General features: G+C 33.1%; 1 protein-coding gene across 6 annotated transcripts in view; it reads left to right on the plus strand.

Moving 5' to 3' along the window:
* Positions 1–22,126, plus strand: part of LOC132737829 (multidrug resistance-associated protein 1-like) — a 78,963-nt gene that overhangs the window by 54,513 nt on the left and 2,324 nt on the right. For 3 of the 6 annotated variants that reach the window (XM_060725183.1, XM_060725181.1, XM_060725180.1), the window contains exons 23-27: positions 17,534–17,733; positions 18,321–18,447; positions 18,690–18,791; positions 19,202–19,348; positions 19,895–20,053. In XM_060725183.1, the coding sequence (XP_060581166.1) occupies positions 17,534–17,733; positions 18,321–18,447; positions 18,690–18,791; positions 19,202–19,348; positions 19,895–20,053 (735 nt within the window). Of the gene's footprint in view, positions 1–4,123; positions 4,435–8,110; positions 8,422–11,914; positions 12,226–17,533; positions 17,734–18,320; positions 18,448–18,689; positions 18,792–19,201; positions 19,349–19,894; positions 20,054–22,126 lie in introns of all 6 variants that reach the window. The other 3 variants (XM_060725182.1, XM_060725184.1, XM_060725185.1) reach the window with 3 other exon arrangements.

The raw sequence follows: 22,126 nt of genomic DNA on the forward strand, positions 1-22,126 counted from the left end.
CTATTGTTTTTGGGGTTAGTAGTTCAAAGGTCAAGGTCACAGTGACCATTGGTCAATTTCTCGTTTCCGGATGATAACTAGAGTTCCTTTTGACCTACAGCCCTCAAACTTCATAGGATGATTGGTCTTATAGAGCAGATGATCCCTATTGTTTTTGGGGTCAGTAGGTCAAAGGTCAAGGTCACAGTGACCGTTGGTCAATTTCTCCATTTCCATTCCTGTTTCCATTCACAGTTATTCTCAGCAGTGGGGGAGACATGCGCTTTTTTACAAAAGCATCCTCTAGTTTTTGCTGGGGTGTACTAATTGTGATGGCAGAGAAAGGGAAAGCGATAGAAATATCATATTCAGATGCTCGTTCATTGATTACTTTTTTCTGGGATTTCATATTGTGACAGCAGGGAACCTGATTTTATGTTTGACTGATACAAAAGAGAAAATCAGATAACCTCGTGTTTCGATGCTCTTTCTTTTACTTGTAAAACTTTTAAAGACTTTAATCTGATGATGAAGGACAAGTTTGATTGTATGTTAGGAATATTTTGTGATAACTCTTATTTACTGAACCTTTAGTCTGCTAGCAGCAGTAGATATATACATGCAATCAGTGCAGACCAAGATTAGGCGCTATTCAGTTAGTAATTTTTTTGAAATGACAGATTCAAGGATTGACTCATTCATCCATTTATGATACTTTAAGTGGTATGAGTCTAGACTAATGATTACCAGACGTGTACTGACACTTGTCATCAATAATTATAATTTGCTGTAGGTTCAAGCCACGCAAGCATCGTCGGATTCTACATGTGATAAAAATATCCAGCTAGCTTACGGAAAATCGATGGTTCTACTCATATGCTCGTTTGTGCTAAAAGTGATGTACAGAGAGCACCTGAGGTCTTCTTCCACCTGTAAAGCTATGTTGGTGCCACGTAAACCCAACAACATAAACAAAAATTACAACTAAATATTACTTAAGATTTTGAAAATCTCTCGCTTTGGGATCAAATCCCACCTATTTTTGGTTCATATCCCCTGCTTATGTAAGACAAAACCCCCTATCTTGGTAGCTGGAAATATGGCATGTATGAATTAATGACATTTGCTTGCAGAATGTTGGCAATTTGAATGGTATTTTTGTTCAATTATTTTGCAATTAGCTCTGTTAAGGATTCAGTATTGAAAATTATCAGCATGAATAATTGGCTAAAAAAGCTTTGAAACTAAAATGTATGAAATCTAGATAATTTTATGTATGAAGGCATTGTTATTTTGTTTACCATACTGGCTAAAAACATTTTGCATCAGTATTAGTATTACCCTGTCACCAACTACAACCCATTAAACTTGGCAATTGAACTTGGCAATCGTTTAAAACATTTGAAAAACAGCAGCAGGTCAGAAAGCAATGTTGAGTACAATACTGAATTCTTTCTGTCTCTGAATGTTACTTTGCATAGTGTGTATTTGCAATGCAGCATATTTATTCAGAAGAGTATTCAGTATTGACTTTAAGATTGATTAAATGGCCTGCTTGTTTTTCAGGTGTATGTACCTGCATTGCTGGTATTTGCCTGTATCTCGGATGCGTTCACGCTGGAGCTGTATTGCATAGGAAATGTTTAAGCAATGTCATTGCATCCCCAATGTTATTTTTTGACACAACACCACTTGGGCGTATTCTGAACAGATTCAGTCGAGATATAGATACTCTTGATGTGGTCATAGCGATGAATATAGACCACTGGTTCCTGTGTTTACTGGAGATTGTTACTGTGCCCATTGTAGTTGGGTACAGTACACCTTGGATACTTGTTACTCTTCTACCTTTAGCCATACTCTACATAGTGATTCAGGTTTGTTCTTGTATGTTTGAGTTGTTGTTTACCAATTTTACACATAGAATACTGAGATTAGTTTTGTAAATGTTGGAGGGTGGGCAAACTAAGGAGAGCAGAATTCTTGTCATCACATACTCTGGCACATATTGTAAAGACTTCTTGATTTGATCATTTTGACAGATTTAAGAGCTTTTAGGTGCTTTTATCACAAATGTGATATCTGTATAAAATTAAGGGTTTTATGACAATTTACTTGCACTTGTTTTATTTCAAGTACCCTGATATTACAGTCAAAACTGCTTTAGTTGTCTCCTTATAAAGTGAAACTGCCTATAATGATCAGATTAGGGTACGATGGAATGAAATTTCTATATATAGACACTGTTTATAACATGGATTTCTTAAACATGCTAAGCAGCCACTAAATTTTAGTTCAAAAGAGACAATTTAATGGTCAGTCCAAGAAAACATTTGCATAAACTATACAACATACAAATTTTAAATATTATGTCACCTGGTCGGAAGCATTAAAAGCTGATAATTACAGTTAAATAATCATAAAAATGTGTTTATACTACATGACTGACAATAGATTTTCGATGATTCAGAAAGCTTGTTTTTGAGATTAAACTGGGAGATTTCGTTCTCACAAGATCTTATGAGATTGTGATCAAATAAAGTATCCAATTGAATTTTATTATTCATCTGTAAGCTGTTGTCATTAATTCTAAATATACATACTATTTCTATCTTGCAAATTACAGACAGCATAAGAATTGCTTTATAAATGAAAAATATAACTTATGTTTTACAACAGAAAACTGATTTATGAATAACTGTTGTTACTTTTTCATTAGCATTGTTTATTGCAAACTGATATACTATTATATGTTGTTTTTGTAAGAAAAATGAATTTATATCAACAGAACACATCCATATCAAGTGATATTTTATCATAACTTTCTCATATTAATGTCAACCTGGATATAGTGGTCACCTGCCTATAACGATCATTTTAGCTCAGTCGTCTTACTGACCACTGTATACAGGTTAGACTGTATGTTTTGTTTTACTTTGACGTTGGAATTGTCTCTGTGCGTGTGGGTATTTTCTAGACATTTGAGCAGCTTACAGTTGAAAGTATTTTAAGATCTTATTGATGAACAGGTTTGTAAGTTTTCCTGTGGTTGTACATTTTAAAGTCATTATCATTGTCTGTTACCATTGAAGCAGTCTTTTAACTTTGCCAGTGGTCTTCCTTTGCCTATGAGATTTCTTCTGTACTGGTTTATGTTCTTCATTGATTTACTTGTAATAAGTTTCACTGATAATGTTGATCAATTGTCTGCATGAATAGGAAGTATGTTATTCAAGTTTTGAAATTCATTTTGAAGTAAAAAAAATTTAAGGTGTGTGTATATAGGAAATATAAAAAAAAACAACATATTTTAAGTGGCCATCCATAAAGCATACTACTTATCAGTTATAAAAAGAAACAATATTTCCAGAGAAAGAGCTAACAATTTCAAAAATTTATGTCCTCAAAATAATCACATGCATACACTTAAGAGTTTGAATGTATTTTAAGTACTTACAAAACATCAACACACAATTAAATGCAATAAATCATACTTCCATAATATGGAGTACCTGAAAGATATCTTTAAAAGCAAAGCCTCAGTTCATTCTCACAGCAATAATGCAAATCAAGTGTTTATAAATCTTTTTTATTATGACTTGTTATTTAGATTGAAATAAATATAGAAACTATTACATGTACCTGTACATTCTCTGACAATATTATAAGCCAATTGTAGATTGCGTGTTTCTATTTTTATACCCATTTGTTTCTATATAACATTTTTAACTCTTATATATTTTCTATTGTTAGAATTGTAATTGTCCTACCCCCTTTTAAAATTTCTAGAACTCTATTCCATAAACTTGTAATAGATGTTAGATTTTCTAAGTCTAGTAGAAAAGTCCTTCCAATTGTTCTTCATATAGTATGAAACAGGAGACTATTGCCCTGATCTTTGCTTCTCTATATTACATTTTAGACATTGATATATTACATTGTATGTGTATATTTTCATTATATAATTATACCGTTTCAATGATATAATATATACTGATATATCATTATACATCCTTTCTCACAGCCTTTAAACTGCTGATGCGTCTTTGCTTTTCTTATACTATACAAGTTCAACCGTAGCTTTATTATAAAATTGTCCGCATTTTTATCATAGTTCAGGTTATAAATTGTTGCTATGTTACAGGAGTGTTTATATTTCTTGGCGCCATCTGTATATATGTTGGTGGCGTGAGCGCAGCGAGAAAATTCCATGCTGCAATAGTGTACAACATTCATCGGTCACCTATGAGCTTCTTTGACACTACTCCTCAAGGTCGTATTTTGAACAGATTCGGCAAAGACATTGACGTTATAGATAACGCGTTAGTGCAAGTTCTCCAGGCAGCATTAAGTTGTGTGCTTGCTGCACTGAAAGTTCCCATCGCTATAGCATTGAGCACACCAATGTTCCTGGCCACGTTGGTGCCACTTGGTATCATCTACTTCCTGATTCAGGTGGGTTAGTCCAAGGTTTGAAACATGATTAATCTAAGCCAGTGTTAAGCACAACTATTTGGAGAATAGGGAGAACTATTTTACTCACCAAGGCGTCGGGCACATACTCCGGTTTAGTTTTGCACGTAAGTTGGTATGGAATGGGTCCTTAAATCTGACAGCTTTTGTTGATCATCCTTGTTGGCTGAAAAAAGAAAGACCAGCGATAATAGGGGTGGAAAATTTCCTAAAAAGCATCTTCTCCTGCACTCAAACATAGGGTAACTTAAGGTGAAATAATTTTGTAGACATTGAATAAAAAAAATTAATGACAAAGCAGAAAAACATTTTGATTGGAGGGAAATTCATTGAATTAAATAATATTAGTTGTTTCTCAATATATTTTTACAGTAATCTTAGAGACATGGAAATTGCCGCACATATTTTCAAGCAGTGCAAATATTCAACTCTCCTTTAATTTTGTCTGTGATTTAGTCATAAACCAAAACAAATCACATTTTCTCGAACAAACACTTGCATTGTAAACAAAGTTTATCTTTAAAATAAGTTAAGGAAAAGCATATAGTTGAAATAAAAAGCATTTAGGTGTAAAATAATTCTAATTATGCCCCCATTTCGAAGAAAAGGGGGTATATTGCTTTGCACTTGTCGGTCCGTCGGTCCGTAGACCAAATGGTTTCCGAGTGATAACTAAAGAACCCTTAGGCCTAGGAACTTCAAACTTGGTATGGTGATTGGTCATGACCAGTAGATGACCCCTATTGATTTTGGGGTCAAGGGGTCAAAGGTCAAGGTCACATTGACCTTGTAAGCAAAAACGGTTTCCGATCAATAACTAAAGAACCTTAAAGCCTAGGAACTTCAAACTTGGTATGGTGATTGGTCATGACAAGTAGATGATCCCTATTGATATTGGGGTCAAGGGGTCAAAGGTCAAGGTCACATTGACCTTGTAAGCAAAAACGGTTTCCGATCAATAACTAAAGAACCTTAAGGCCTTGGAACTTCAAACTTGGTATGGTGATTGGTAATGATCAGTAGATGACCCCTATTGATTTTGGGGTCAAGGGGTCAAAGGTCAAGGTCACATTGACCTTGTAAGCAAAAACAGTTTCCGATCAATAACTTAAGAACTTTAAGGCCTAGGAACTTCAAACTTGGTATGGTGATTGGTCATGATCAGTAGATGACCCCTATTGATTTTGGGGTCAAGGGGTCAAAGGTCAAGGTCACATTGACCTTGTAAGCAATAACGGTTTCCGATCAATAACTAAAGAACTTTAAGGCCTAGGAACTTCAAACTTCGTATGGTGATTGGTCATGATCAGTAGATGACCCCTATTGATTTTGGGGTTAAGGGGTCAAAGGTCAAGGTCACATTGACCTCTTGGGTAAAAACGGTTTCTGATCAATAACGAAAGAACCCTTAAGCCTAGGAACTTCAAACTTGATATTGTGATTGGTCATGATCAGTAGATGACCCCTATTGATTTTGGGGTCAAGGGGTCAAAGGTCAAGGTCACATTGACCTCTTAGGTATAAACGGTTTCCGATCAATAACTAAAGAACCCTTAGGCCTAGGAACTTCAAACTTGGTATGATGATTGGTCATGACCAGCAGATGACCCCTATTGATATTGGGGTTAAGGGGTCAAAGGGCAAGGTCACATTGATCTTGTAGGTAAAAATGCTTTCAAATCAATAACTTAAGAACCCTTTGGCCTAGGAACTTCAAACATGGTATGGTGATTGGTCATGACCAGCAGATGACCTATTGATTTTGGGGTCAAGGGGTCAAAGGTCAAGGTCACATTGACCTTGTAAGTAAAACGGTTTCCGATCAATTTACTAAAAACACTTAGGCCTAGGAACTTCAAACTTTGTATGATGATTGGTCGTGACCAGCAGATGACCCCTATTGAGTTTTGGGTCAAGGGGTCAAAGGTTAAGGTCATGACCAGTAGATACTTGATAACCCTTATTAATTGTTTGATCACTGGGTCAGAAGTCATGCATAATAACCTTATCACATGACTAATTGGCTGCTGATAGGGGGCATACATGTTTTACAAACATATCTTGTTACAGCATATATTGGCAAAAATCTTACTCATCCTGCAGAATGGTCATATACAAAAAATCTCTGGTCCTTCATGGCACGTCTACTCGTCATAAAGAGCAGATAAGTGGAATTTCCCAGCCCTGCTGATTCTCAAGTTTAAATACAAAGAAATAATTCAAGATATTGTGTGTCATAATCTTATTGTTTACCAAGGCTACTTTATTTGAGAGTGGAATTTAAAAAAATACAACATAAGTACTAGTTCAGAGATGAATGATAATAATTAAAGTAACTGTTTAAATGTTTTCATTTTTTTTCAGCACATTTATCTGTAAATAAGAACTAACTGACATATCTGATCATAATATCAAATAAAATAAATGGGCATATTTATCAAACATAAAAAATATTTGACTCTTAGTTTCTGATCTTTACCAACATCTTGGTACTTTTCTGTTGACATTATTGTTGTGTTTCCTACAAAACTCATTCTTGTTCGTTGGTTCCAGTTCTAGTGCCAAATGCTCAGTGTTGATATTGTATAGCTAGCAAAGTATGTCAGTGAATGTTGTACTTCATTATTTAGCATATCTCATAGTTCTATCTCTGGATTTTTAATTGGTTTGTTCTAAAACTTCATTTTGTTCTTCATGGTTGTTTCTTCGTCATCTTGTAACAAAACATACATATCCTGTTGAAAGTTGTGTTTAATTCTTCTTTGGATCAAATATTCCCATCAGAAATTATATAATGAATGCACACTGGACATAATTCTCTTTAGCATATTTGTTTTATGTGTAAAAGCCATTTGAATAATCTAATTACAGAAACAAACAATTTTGCATTTAGATATATATATATCTGATAATGTTAATACTTGGTTCAAACAATGCATACTAAGTCACAAGTATCACATCTTGTATACAAGCATTACTTTAGAAAGATTTACGATACACTTGTTGCATGCAGTATAAAAGCCAGTATTGTGGTGTTTGAAATAAACCAATTCTGTACACTTTTAGACTTAAGTATCACAGAATTTGATATAATCTCTAGGGTTCTTGTGTCACATTTTAGAGGTGAATGTATTAGAAATTTGCTATATATGTAGAGAATTACAAATGTCATAGCATGTGTAGGTAGGTCACAGGTACTGGTTCTTATTGCATGGTCCTGATTGTTTCCAAATTATTGTATTCTTATAATGAGAAAAAAATCACAGAAGAGGTAAAATGTGTATTTAAAGAGGTACAAAAAACATACCTACCTTTATATATGAACAGAACTTTTTCATGGTCGCCAGACATGTAACTTCATAATGAGTTCCTGTTTTAAGAAATATGCACTGGCAATGTAAGGCCTATGCATTGTAATATGACAATATCTTAAACTTTGGTTTCTTTGAGCACTTAATACCCCTAGTGTTTAGTTGTTGTGGTTTTTAGACCTTAGTCACTTAATATTAAGATTGACTCTTACAATGGTTGTTTTTCTTCATTTTAACATCAAAACTAACTTCCTTTAATTGTGTTCCTTACTTGTCCATGTTTTGCTCACATTTTCAGTATTACCAATGACCAATATGAAGCATATTGGATACTTGCTTTGTTTCAGGTGTTTTGACAATAGCTGCCTCCATATCCCTGTACAATGGTGTTCTTAAGGCTGCCAGAAATCTCCATTTAGGAATCTTATACAACATAATGCGTTCTCCCATGAGCTTTTTTGATACAACACCTAGCGGACGTATTCTAAATCGATTTGGCAAAGATGTTGATGTTTTGGATAATGTTTTAGCTTTTATAATCCGAGGAACGATAATGTGTTTCCTCGGAGTTATCTGTGTACCTATTGTCATTGGAATGAGTACACCCCTATTTCTTACAACATTGATCCCTCTTGGAATATTCTACATGATTGTACAGGTTTGTTACATTTTCAATATACAGACTGTGTGCAAAAAAGTCTTTTTTCAGAAAATTGTGTCATGAAAATGGTGTCATATAGCAATATAGATCAATATAGCCAATATCTAAGACAATGGAATAACAGAACATTACAGACTTACTCATTGGATTTGTCCTTGAATTTAGAGGTGTTCATTGTCACAGTGTATAAAAAAATAGGATTATTTAGTTGCAAACAGCATCTGATTAGACTACATAGAAGAGGAGGCTATGTAAGGCTCATTACTGATTACAAAAACTTAGTACTTATTATCTCAACTAGGACTCAAAGTAGTGAGATAGCTATTATTGTCCATATGAATTTGTTGATTCTTGGTAGTTTTTGTATGTTGATTTTTAGCTCACCTGTCACAAAGTGACAGGGGTGAGCTTTTGTGATCGTTTTTCGCCCGGCTTCCGTCTTCCGTAAACTTTTACTTTAAATGACATCTCCTCATAAACCGCTGAGCCAGTTTCATCCAAACTTCACAGCAATGTTCCTTTGGTGGTCACCTTTAAAAATTGTTCAAAGAATTTAATTCCATGCAGAACTCTGGTTGCCATGGCAACCGATAGAAAAAACTTAAAATATCTTCTTTAAAAAACCCAAAGAGGTAGAGCTTAGATATTTGGCATGAAACATCTTCTAGTGAGTGTCTATCAAGTTTGTTCAAATAAAAGCCCTGAGGTCAAAATTGGCCCTGCCCCGGGAGTCATTGATTTTCCCTATATGCATATAGTAAAATCTTCTTTTAAAGAACCCAAAGAGCTAGAGCTAAGATATTTAGCATGAAACATCTTTTAATGGGTGTCTACCAAGTTTGTTCAAATAAAAGCCCTGGGGTCAAAATTGGCCCGACCCCAGGGTGTCATTGATTTTCCCTATATGCATATAATAAAAACTTATAAAATCTTCTTTTAAATAACCCAAAGAGCTAGAGCTAAGATATTTAGCATGAAACATCTTCTAATGAGTGTTTATCAAGTTTGTTCAAATAAAAGCCCTTCGGTCAAAATTGGCCCTGCCCCAAGGGGTCATTGATTTTCCCAATATGCATATAGTAAAAACTTATAAAATCTTCTTTTAAAGAACCCAAAGAGCTAGAGCTAAGATATTTAGCATGAAACATGTTCTAATGGGTGTCTTTTAAATTTTAAGAGCCCTGGGGTTAAAATTGGCCCTGCCCCGGGGGTCATTGATTTTCCTTATATGTGTAAAGCAAATACTTTAAAAAAAATCTTCTTTTAAAAAACCCAAAGGGGTAGATCTTAGATATTTGGCATGAAACATCTTCTAGTGAGTGTCTATCAAGTTTGTTCAAATAAAAGCCCTTCGGTCAAAATTGGCCCTGCCCCGGGGGATCATTGATTTTATTTATGTGTAAAGCAAAAACTTAAAAAAATCTTCTTTGAAAAAACCCAAATAGCTAGAGTTAAGATATTAAGCATGAAACATCTTCCAGTTAGTGTCTTTAAAGTTTGTTCAAATAAAAGCCCTAGGGTCAAAATTGGCCCTGCCCCGGGGGACATTGATTTTCCTTATATGGGTATAACAAAAACTTAAAAATCTTCTATGAAAAAACCCAAATAGCTAGAGTTTAGATATTAAGCATGAAACATCTTCTAGTGAGTGTCTTTAAAGTTTGTTCAAATAAAAGCCTTGGGGTCAAAACTGGCCCCGCCCTAGGGGTGTCATTGCTTTTAACTATATGAGTATAGTTAAAACTTAAACAATATTTTTTTTAAAAAACTCAATGAGCTAGACCTTAGATGTTTAGCATAAAACATCTTCTAATGGGTGTCTACCAAGTTTGTTTAAGTAAAAGCCCTGGGGTTTAAACTGGCCCCGCTCTGGGGGCCTATATACAGGTGAGCGACTTCAGGGCCATCATGGCCCTCTTGTTTATCTCATTTGGATGCTGAGGTTAAAGGTGAGGAATTATCATGACTACTTCAATATTCTAATACTGACCCAGTAAGCCACAATATGCTATTATATTTACTTATCAAAAACTTTATTTTTATGTATTACAGTTTCAAAATCTGTACTCATTGGCAATTAGGCTGTAATATCTTTTGCTTGTTTGTCATTACTTAAGTAAGAGTGGTTTAGTATTGCTTACAGAAAAAAACTTTTGATTACATACTTATGTATTAGAAGAGTGATTAAGTATGGAATTAAAAATACTACTTTGATTATGATTTGCTACTTTTACAACACATTGTCACGTTCAGTGCTGTCACTTTCTTTACATGATAAAAAGATAACATGCTGTAAATCTATTATGAAAACAGCATACATATACCAGAAAAGCAGTATTCATTTATGAGATATAATGTAAGCTGACATAATATGATTGTGTTGTGTAATAAATCAAGTCTCTTGATCATCATTGAAATGGGACAGAATTTCTTTTAGCATATCAGAGCTTGAAAACTTATTGAGATATCCATTGTTTTATGTTTCTGCAGAATTGGTAACGGTTTCTTATCTGCAGAATTAACATAACTTTGTTCTTTTCTGAAAGGATAACAACAAATTAGTAATGTTGAAATAGGGTCATACAATACCATAGATAAATCAATAATGCACTGTATAAAAGAAATAAAGATAAGAAGTTGTGTCACTAAAAAATGTTGAAGTTTTCATATAGACATATAGGCAAAATGAAAACTGTTCAATAGAATTTCTTTAAACTGGGCTTGTTGTTAGAATATAATAAACAGAAACATTTTAAGCAGAAAAAAATTTGGGGTCATCATTCGCGTTTTTGAGTTATCTGCCCCTGAATTGGACGTTTTTGCTACATTAAATAGTTGTTTAGCTGCTGTTTAATTTCCTGATTAAAAATGTATTTTTTCAGTTATTCTTTAATTTGATTTTATATCAAGAGAAAACCATGTACATGTATATATTTATAAAACCAAAATTATACAGAATAATAGACACATTTCTCACATTTTCCAGCAAATTGTTTATCCTTGTAGGAAACTACCATTCCTGAAAACAGTCTTACATAAACCATTCAGCCATCCCTCCCATTGCATACCTGACAAGTTGTGTCACAGAAAAATCTTGCCACTTTGTCCAAATGATTTGATCCAATTTACTTGCTTCATTGTAACCTTTGCACAATGTTATTTGCAACTTTTTCTGGTATAAACATGTTAACAGTCATAGAATGAGATTTTAGGAATCTGGATGCTTTCATTATAAATGTCACAGAATTTCATCAAGTTTAGTGTATGTGCCACAGGAGCAGAGAAAAGTCAATGATAAGCTTTGCTTATTTCATGATATACTTAATTTACTTGTTTAGATGCCCTACTGCTTTCTTGATGATGAGTAAAATCGCAGATCTATGCAAGGCGGAAACCTTTCCCATAAGTTATATTCTTGTATTGCAATTGTTGTCATATAAAGATCCTAGTCAACATATTGTCCAATCAAAATCTCCCTGTGTACTTTCAGGCATCCTAGAGGCTTTCTCTGCTTTCATAATGGCAATCTGTGGCATAAAAGTCTCCAGAAAGATATATACGGCCATTTTGACCAATCTCTTTCATCAACCAATGAGCTTTCATGAATCCACCCTCAGTGGCCGTGTGCTGAATCGTCTGTCTGAAGATATAGCAACTATAGATTATGTTGTGCCATTTACTATACGTTCAATGATAAATGTAGTGTTACAAACTGTGGCAAGTTTGGGCATTATTGCGGCAACATTACACCTGTTTTTAGTTGTTATTCCTCCCCTAGGAGTCATATATTTTTTTGTCCAGGTAAAATTTCATCAAGTCTTTCTGCTTGTATATTTTTGTAACCTTTATTACATAATTATGAAGTTAAAGGACCCATTATTTCTTTGCTCATGTTATTTATTTCCAGGTTAAGTAATTGCCTTTATCATATAGAATACTGGTTTAAACTCTGATGTTTCTTTACATTTCATTGACTGAGTCACATGCCATCATATAATGTGCTATGTTAAGGTAGAAAAGGACTTGCAAATATCTATAGAAGGGTGTTTTATTTGTACTTGGTAAGAACACTAGACTGTAAAATAGATATGTAAATACCAGATCACTATCTCGACTAATATCACCCACCATGGAAATATTAACATCTTGTACAGAAGAGACATAAATTATATTCAGATTAGTGAAAAATAAACCGCCGGTCGAGGGGTTAGAGTCGATGACTTCTAATCCAGTTACCCCTCTGGCGTGGGTTCGATCCCCGGAGATGCTTTGGTAGTTTAGCGCAGAGGAAGGTTGTCTAGTACTGGTGTAACTCTCCAGGAACGATGGTTAGGAAACTACCTGCCTATATGACTGAAATACTGATGGGAAAAGGCGTAAAATGAAACAAACAAACAAACGAAAGTGAAAAATAAATTGAAGTTCCTCAAGGATTTAGAAAGAAAAATTGAAATTTGATTTGTTCTTGGTATAACTTTGCTACCATTATGCAAACCAGTGTTAGTTTGTACATTATATGATATAAATATATGGGAAATATTTGAAAGTGTGTGAAAAGTGTTAAACTGTGAAATAAATGTTGGGTTGAATTTGTATGAAATTAATAGTAGTGTTAAATTGATATGAAACATATCTCCTCAAGATTATTTCAGATTCATATTAAAAAAAAACTTCAGGAGGCTTGTAATAAATTCATTTAATGGTGGACTAGGAGTAATTTCTATTAGGTATCTTAATTGTTAGGTGTTATACATCACAAAAGTCTTAGATTTTTGCTATTCTCTTAGTGGTCTTGAACTATGTTACCAGTTCTTAATGTATAATTCTGTAAGTAAGGAAACTACTATGATTTATGTACAAATTATTTTTTTTATATGTTTTTCATCAAACAAAATGTTGGTTAGAATAAGGGGTCTTCCATATCTGATGCTTCAGTGGGGAGGGAGAAAAGCTCCCATTAAGGTAAATGCAGTTGAAGAATAAGTTAAAGATTTAAACAGCTATTCAAAATATGCCATGTGGTGTCAGATACTTCATTTAAATGTTTCAAACAGCTTTACAAAATATACCATGTCATGTCAGATACTTCATTTAAGTGTTTCAAACAGCTTTACAAAATACACCATGTAATGTCAGATACTTCATTTAAATGTTTCAAATAGCTGTACAAAATATACCATGTGATGTCAGATACTTTATTTAAATGCTTCAAACAGCTATACAAAATCACTATGTAATGTCAGATACTTCATTTAAATGTTTCAAACAGCTTAACAAAATACACCATTTGATGTCAGATACTTCAGTTTAATGTGATGTCAGAAACTTCATTTAAATGTTTCAAACAGCTTAACAAAACACACCATTTGATGTCAGATACTTTATTTAAATGCTTCAAACAGCTTTACAAAATATGCCATGTGATGTCAGATACTTCATTTAAATGTGATATCAGAAACTTCATTTAAATGTTTCAAACAGCTTTACAAAATATACCATGTGATGTCAGATACTTCATTTAAACGTGTTGTCAGAAACTTCATTTAAATGTGATGTCAGAAACTTCATTTAAATGTTTCAAACAAATTTACAAAATATACCATGTGATGTCAGAAACTTCATTTAAATGTGGTGTCAGAAACTTCATTTAAAAGTTTCAAACAGCTTTACAAAATATACCATGTGATGTCAGATACTTCATTTAAATGTCATGTCAGATACTTCATTTGAATGTTTCAAACAGCTTTACAAAATATACCATGTAATGTCAGATACTTCATTTAAATGTGATGTCAGAAACTTCATTTAAATGTTTCAACAGCTTTACAAAATATACCATGTAATGTCAGATACTTCATTTAAATGTGATGTAAGAAACTTCATTTAAATGTTTCAAACAGCATTACAAAATATACCATGTGATGTCAGATACTTCATTTAAATGTGATGTCAGAAACTTCATTTAAATGTTTCAAACAGTTTTACAAAATATCCCATGTGATGTCAGAAACTTCATTTAAATGTTTCAAACAGATTTACAAAATATACCATGTGATGTCAGATACCTTATTTAAATGTTTCAAACAGCTATACAAAATACACCATGTAATGTCAGATACTTCATTTAAATGTTTCAAATAGCTGTACAAAATATACCATGCAATGTCAGATACTTAATTTAAATGTTTCAAACAGCTATACAAAATACACCATGTAATGTCAGATACTTCATTTAAATGTTTCAAACAGTTTTACAAAATATCCCATGTGATGTCAGAAACTTCATTTAAATGTTTCAAACAGATTTACAAAATATACCATGTGATGTCAGATACCTTATTTAAATGTTTCAAACAGCTATACAAAATACACCATGTAATGTCAGATACTTCATTTAAATGTTTCAAATAGCTGTACAAAATATACCATGTGATGTCAGATACTTCTTGTTTCAAACAGCTATACAAAATATACCATTTGATCTCAGGTACTTCTTTTAAATGTTTCAACAGCTATACAAAATGCACCATGTGATGTCAGATACTTCTTTTAAATGTTTCAAACAGCTATACAAAATATGCCATGTGATGTCATATACTTCATTTAAATGTGATGTTAGAAACTTCATTTAGATTTACAAATATACCATGTGCTGTCAGAAACTTTATTTAAATGTTTCAAACAGCTTTACAAAATATACCATGTGATGTCAGAAATTCATTTAAATGTGATGTCAGAAACTTCATTTGAATGTTTCGAACAACTTTACAAAATACACCATGTGATGTCAGATACTTCATTTAAATGTGACATCAGAAACTTCATTTAAAAGTTTCAAACAGCTTTACAAAATATGCCATGTGATGTCAGATACTTCATTTAAATGTTTCAAACAGCTATACAAAATACACCATGTGATGTCAGATACTTCATTTAAATGCTTCAAACAGCTATACAAAATACACCATGTGATGTCAGATACTTCATTTAAATGTTTCAAACAGCTATACAAAATACACCATGTGATGTCAGATACTTCATTTAAATGTGGTGTCAGAAACTTCATTTAAATGTTTCAAACATTTTTCAAAATACACCATGTGATGTCAGATATTTCATTTAAATGTTTCAAACAGCTTTACAAAATAAACCATGTTATGTCAGATACTTCATTTAAATGTGATATCAGAAACTTCATTTAAATGTTTCAAACAGCTTTACAAAATATACCATGTGATGTCAGATACTTCATTTAAACGTGATGTCAGAAACTTCATTTAAAAGTTTCAAACAGATTTACAAAATATACCATGTGATGTCAGATACTTCATTTAAACGTGATGTCAGAAACTTCATTTAAAAGTTTCAAACAGATTTACAAAATATACCATGGGATGTCAGATACTTTATTTAAATGCTTTAAACAGCTTTACAAAAGACACTGTATGATGTCAAATATTTTTGGTTCAAATGGCTTAGCAAGATACAGGATGATATATGTCCTCTTTATGTGTTTCAAACAGCTTGATGAAATACACCATTCAATGTCACATATTCATTTCAATGATTAATAAATCAGCTGCACTAGTTTTTTTTCTTGTTTTTTTTTGGCGGGGATGGGGTGGGGGGAGTGAGGATCGGGGTTTGGTAGGGTACATGTTTGGATAAGCCTTGATTCATAAATAAGTGGTGTACATTTCAAACTGCTGTATCCCCCATTAATGTCATAATTTTCATTTTGTATCTCAAAATCTTACAATAAAAGATCACCTGATGATATACAGAAATTTCAACATGTGAGAATAAATATGATTAACAAAATACAGTGTTTTTAAGACCTTTTTCAAACTTTCTGTTTTTGCTTTTTATCATTTTTTATTTAAATAGTGACAGAATTGAAAAAAAAATTGTCTATTTAAAAAGTTCAATGTTTAATTATAATTAATTAAAGGTTGATTTTAAGTATAGATTTTAGTATTGGTTTGAAAAAGATACATGTATAACAAGAGAAAATATGAATATACAGGTGGTCTTTATTGTTTGTTTTTGGTCCTGTTGGTAAAGCTTAATTTTGGACAAAAAAAATAGACAGTTCAGTTCTTTTTTTCATCAAAACCTACATAAATGAACTTACTAATTAAATAACTGGGTATGTGAATTTTATGATTTTAATATGTTGATATTGTAAAAATTTGAAGGAGAAAAGAAGAAGAGTAAATACATAAAAAATAAGGCAGAGTTTTTGTGAATATTTTATTACACAGACTTTTGTAATTTTTTCTTTTATATTGATTTATATGTGTCCAAAATTATGCTTCTACTTACGATTTTTTCTGTTAATCAACAAAGATCAATAAAATAAATTTTTCATAAAACTTGTTATAACTTAATACTTGAAACATGTTTAATTTAGCTTGTTTAGGATTAAAAACTTAAAGCTTATTTGAACTAAAATGGAGTCTATTTCCATGAATTAACCAGTACATGTTTCAAAAAAGAAAACACAGTTGTAACCCTGGAAGTACATCTGAAATCCATGATCCCTGGGTTGCGAGGCAGACACCTTAACCACTAGACTAATGCCTCTTTGCTATAAAGCATCAATCTTAAATGTGAGATAATTTAAAAAGAAACAGTGAAATTATTAAACACTTGAAAATTTTATATAGTTACATGTATATCTATATAATCAGTACATTTATTCAAGCAAGTGATTAGATTATTGTGTTATTGTATTATCTCAGTAATCTGTTACAAATAAAATAGAGGTGTCTGTGGCTGAGTGGATAAAGTTGTTGACTTCAAACCGCTTGCCCCTCACTGCTGTGGGTTCCAATCATGACAGGGACTTTGAATTCTTTCATGATAGGAAGCTATCCAGCTAGCTTATTGAAGGTTGGTGGTTCTACACAGTTGCCCATTCATGCCTTAAACACAGAAGGCCACCTGAGGTTTTCTCCACCAGTAAACTGGAAAGTCGCCATATGACCTATACTAGCTGTGTTTATGTGACATAAAAGCCAACCAAAAAAAAAAAAGAAAATCTATTGCATGAAATTTATGTCATAATTATAAATTTTCTATTAATGAACTTGTATATATTTAACAGCGTTTCTACGTTGCAACATCTCGTCAGCTAAAAAGATTGGAGTCTGTGAGCAGATCCCCAATCTACTCTCACTTTGGGGAGACTGTCACAGGTGTAACTACAGTCAGAGCCTACAGACAACAGGAGCGCTTTATAGAGACATCAGACAATAAAGTAGATGATAATTTAGAATGTCACTATCCTACCATCATATCTAATAGGTAATTACTTTTAATGCAAATAAAACACAACTGCTGACTAATTTATATGCTCCCACTTCAAAAGTGAGGAGCATTCTATGACTGGGTTGTCCATTCATACATATATTACACATGGTATAGATACTTATGTGGCTAAAATAACAATAAATTTCATTTGATGATATTCATTTAGTAGAATGTTATGTGGTTACTCTTCCTTTTATGGCTTAAAGGAACAAATGGGAGAGCAAAAAGTTAACCACTTCAGTACCGAAATTTTAGGATGTTGGTTTGCACATTCATACAATTAATGTTTTTTCCTCATTTTAGACTTAACAAAGTAAGGTATTCTGCTAGCATGCAGATGGTTGAAGGTACTACTAGGATGTCAGATTGTGCCGGAAGTGATAAATAGAGGGACATATGAAGACTTCTTTAACAATTTTAATACTAAAAAGTTCCTACCAAAAAAGCTGATTATATATTTCTGTTTAGACATTTTAATCTTACCTGCGTTATTGTTTTGTTTTTTGTAGCTAAATAACGAGACATATTTTGTTTTAAACTGAATTAACTGGTCAAAGTTTTTTTTTCCTTTACAATTTTAGGTGGCTAGCTATACGTTTGGAGTTTGTAGGGAACTGTATCTTGTTCTTTGCGGCACTGTTTGCTGTTATTGCACGAAATGACCTCTCACCTGGTATTGTCGGTCTGTCCATCACATATGCTCTCAATGTAAGTATATATTAAACAATTTTAATGGTGCATTTCCTAAATAAATTTGCAGGAATAGTACACTGCGTTTATAATATAATACGAAATGTAGCAAAAAATATTATATTTCTTATTTAATATACCCTGTACATAATGATTTAATACATAAAATCATTTGTAAATAATTTGTATATTGCGCATCAACTTTTTATTTTTTTTTTGTAATTTTTATGAAGAAATTAAAAACTATATAATGTGAACAGGTGACCCAAACATTGAACTGGATGGTACGTATGACAACAGAGTTAGAGACAAACATTGTTGCTGTAGAGAGAGTGAAGGAATATTCTGAAACTCCCACTGAGGTATACTGCAAACTTTGTTCATCATTTTCATAGGCTTTATTCTTATAAAATATATTTAATTTTCAGATTACTGGATATATTAATAGAAATAAATTAGTTTTTTTCCCCCATTAAAATAGTTAGTTCTCAGATAACTGCATATCTTGATAAAAATAAATCGGAAGAAAAGCAATCTTTTTTTGCAATTGTCATTCTCACATTGTGACCATTGACATTTATTAATTTTGCATTGTGTAAAATAGAAAAGAGAATGCAGAGCATTGCAAATACTGATTAAAACTTCAAAGCTTGCTATGAATTGGACCTTTAATTCAAGGTCAAATTTGAAGTTATTGGAAATATATTGTGTCAACCATGTGTTTGAATGAAGTGTTAGTATAATATTTGTAATTGATCATTATGTATCACAGGCTGCATGGGAAGTTGAAGATAAACGACCCTCCGAGAATTGGCCCGAGAAAGGTGAGGTGAAGTTTGTAGACTATGGTACTAGATACAGAGAGGGGCTTGATCTTGTCATTAAAGGTATCGACTGTACTGTGAAACCTGGAGAAAAAGTAAGTTATTAATATATTATAACTTATGTTCTATATGACCTTATATGATTATATTTGGCCCTCATGGACCAAGTGGTTAATGTTGCCAACTTCAAATCATATTTCCATCGCTGCGATGGGTTTGAATCCCATCAGGGACCTTGGATTCTTCCATGTGAGATTTAAGTCATCCAACTAGCCCACTGAAGATTGGTGGTGGTTCAACTCAGTTGCCTTGCAATCTTCTTTCTCTACTTTAAGTAAAGCTGGAGAGCCATAGTTACCAGTGTCGGTGTGACGTGAAACAAACAAATTTAAACGACTATAACAATAATTTAAAAAGGAACTTTTCTACAATTTATATGTCAAGTCCTTTATTGTAATGTCATAACTGTCTAATGATATTTTCATTTTTCCAGTATTTTCATCAGTCTGTTAATCATTTTCATATATGAAATTAAATTTGACAATAATTACTTATCAATGCTATAATAAGCCCATCTTTGATAATTAGAAAAAATTTATGTCTGCATTAACTATCAAAATAATGAGAATTGATTGTTTCAGGTTGGAATAGTAGGTCGCACAGGAGCTGGAAAGTCTTCCCTGACACTTGCTTTGTTCCGTATTATAGAACCAGCCCAGGGACATATTATTATAGATGGTGTAAATATTGGGGAAATAGGCTTACATGATCTACGTAGCAAACTTACAATCATACCACAGGTTGGTAACAATTTTTACCAGTCTGATTTAACCTCAGACTACTAGTTTTTTAGCTCACCTGTCACAAAGTGACAGGGTGAGCTTTTGTGATCGCTTTTCGTCCGGCGTCCGTCCGTCCGTCCGTCGTCCGTCCGTCGTCCGTCCGTAAACTTTTGCTTTAAATGACATCTCCTCATAAACCACTGAGCCAATTTCATCCAAACTTCACAGGAATGTTCCTTTGGTGGTCACCTTTAAAAATTGTTCAAAGAATTTAATTCCATGCAGAACTCTGGTTGCCATGGCAACCGAAAGAAAAATCTTTAAATATCTTCTTTTAAACAATCCTAAGAGCTAGAGCTTAGATATTTGGCATGAAACATCTTCTAATGAGTGTCTACCAAGTTTGTTCAAATAAAAGCCCTGGGGTCAAAATTGGCCCCGCCCCCGGGGGGTCATTGATTTTCCCTATATGCATATAGTAAAAACTTAAAAGATCTTCTTTTAAAGAACTGTAAGAGCTAGAGCTAAGATTTTTGGCATGGAACATCTTCTAGTGAGTGTCTACCAAGTTTGTTCAAATAAAAGCCCTGGGGTCAAAATTGGCCCCGCCCCGGGGGGTCATTGATTTTCCCTATATGCATATAGTAAACACTTAAAAAATCTTCCTTTAAAGAACTGTAAGAGCTAGAGCTTAGATATTTGGCATGAAACATCTTCTAGTGAATGTCTACCAAGTTTGTTCAAATAAAAGCCCTGGGGTCAAAATTGGCCCCGCCCCAGGGGGTCATTGATTTTCTCTATATGCATAAAGTAAAAACTTAAAAAATCTTCTTTTAAACAACCCAAAGAGCTAGAGCTTAGATATTTGGCATGAAACATCTTCTAGTGAATGTCTACCAAGTTTGTTCAAATAAAAGCCCTGGGGTCAAAATTGGCCCCGCCCTGGGGGTAATTGATTTTCCCTATATGCATATAGTTTAAACTTAAAAAATCTTCTTTTAAAGAACCGTAAGAGCTAGAGCTTAGATATTTGGCATAAAATATCTTCTAGTAAATGTCTACCAAGTTTGTTCAAATAAAAGCCCTGGGGTCAAAATTGGCCCCGCCCCAGGGGGTCATTGATTTTCCCTATATGCATATAGTAAAAACTTAAAAAATCTTCTTTTAAAGAACTGTAAGAGCTAAAGCTTATATATTTGGCATGAAACATCTTCTAGTGAATGTCTACCAAGTTTGTTCAAATAAAACCCCTGGGGTCCAAATTGGCCCCTCCCCAGGGGTCATTGATTTTCCTTATATGCATATAGTAAAAACTTATAAAATCTTCTTTTAAAGAACCAAAGAGCTAGAGCTAAGATATTTAGCATGAGACATGTTCTAATGGGTGTCTACCAAGTATGTTCAAATAAAAGCCCTGGGGTCAAAACTGGCCCCGCCTGGGGGTCATTGATTTTCCTTATATACATAGCAAAAACTTAAAAATCTTCTTTAAAAAAACCCAAATAACTAGAGTTTAGATATTAAGCATGAAACATCTTTAAGTAAATATCTACAAAGTATGTTCAAATAAAAGCCCAGGGGTCAAAACTGGCCCTGCCCGAGGGGTGTCATTGTTTTTTACTCTATGTGTATAGTAAAAACTTAAAAAATCTTCTTTTAAAAAACCCAATGAGCTAGAACTTAGATGTTTTGCATGAAACATCTTCTTATGGGTGTCTACCAAGTCTGTTCAAATAAACAAATAAAAGCCCTTGGGTAAAAATTGGCCCGGGGGGGGGGGGGATCTATATACAGGTGAGCGACCTCAGGGCCATCATGGCCCTCTTGTTTTTTTAGAATTGTCAAACATGTATTTAATAATGTTTCGATAATGGGTTAAGAGCATGTTAAATGTTTAACAAGTGAAGAAGTAGCACAAAACATGCAGTAATGTGTCGTAAAGGTAGCAAAATCGAACAAAACAAAGTAGTATTTAGACTTCTGTACAATTTACTTATTAACTATAATTATACAAATGGCCAACATAACAAAAGCAGCAAAAGGTAGTCTATGTATATGGCAAATTTGTTAAATTTTTTTTTTGGTTACTGT

This window comes from Ruditapes philippinarum, unplaced genomic scaffold (assembly GCF_026571515.1).
Source record: "Ruditapes philippinarum isolate M1 unplaced genomic scaffold, ASM2657151v2 ctg125_1_1_1_1, whole genome shotgun sequence".
Taxonomy (NCBI): Eukaryota; Metazoa; Mollusca; class Bivalvia; order Venerida; family Veneridae; genus Ruditapes; species Ruditapes philippinarum.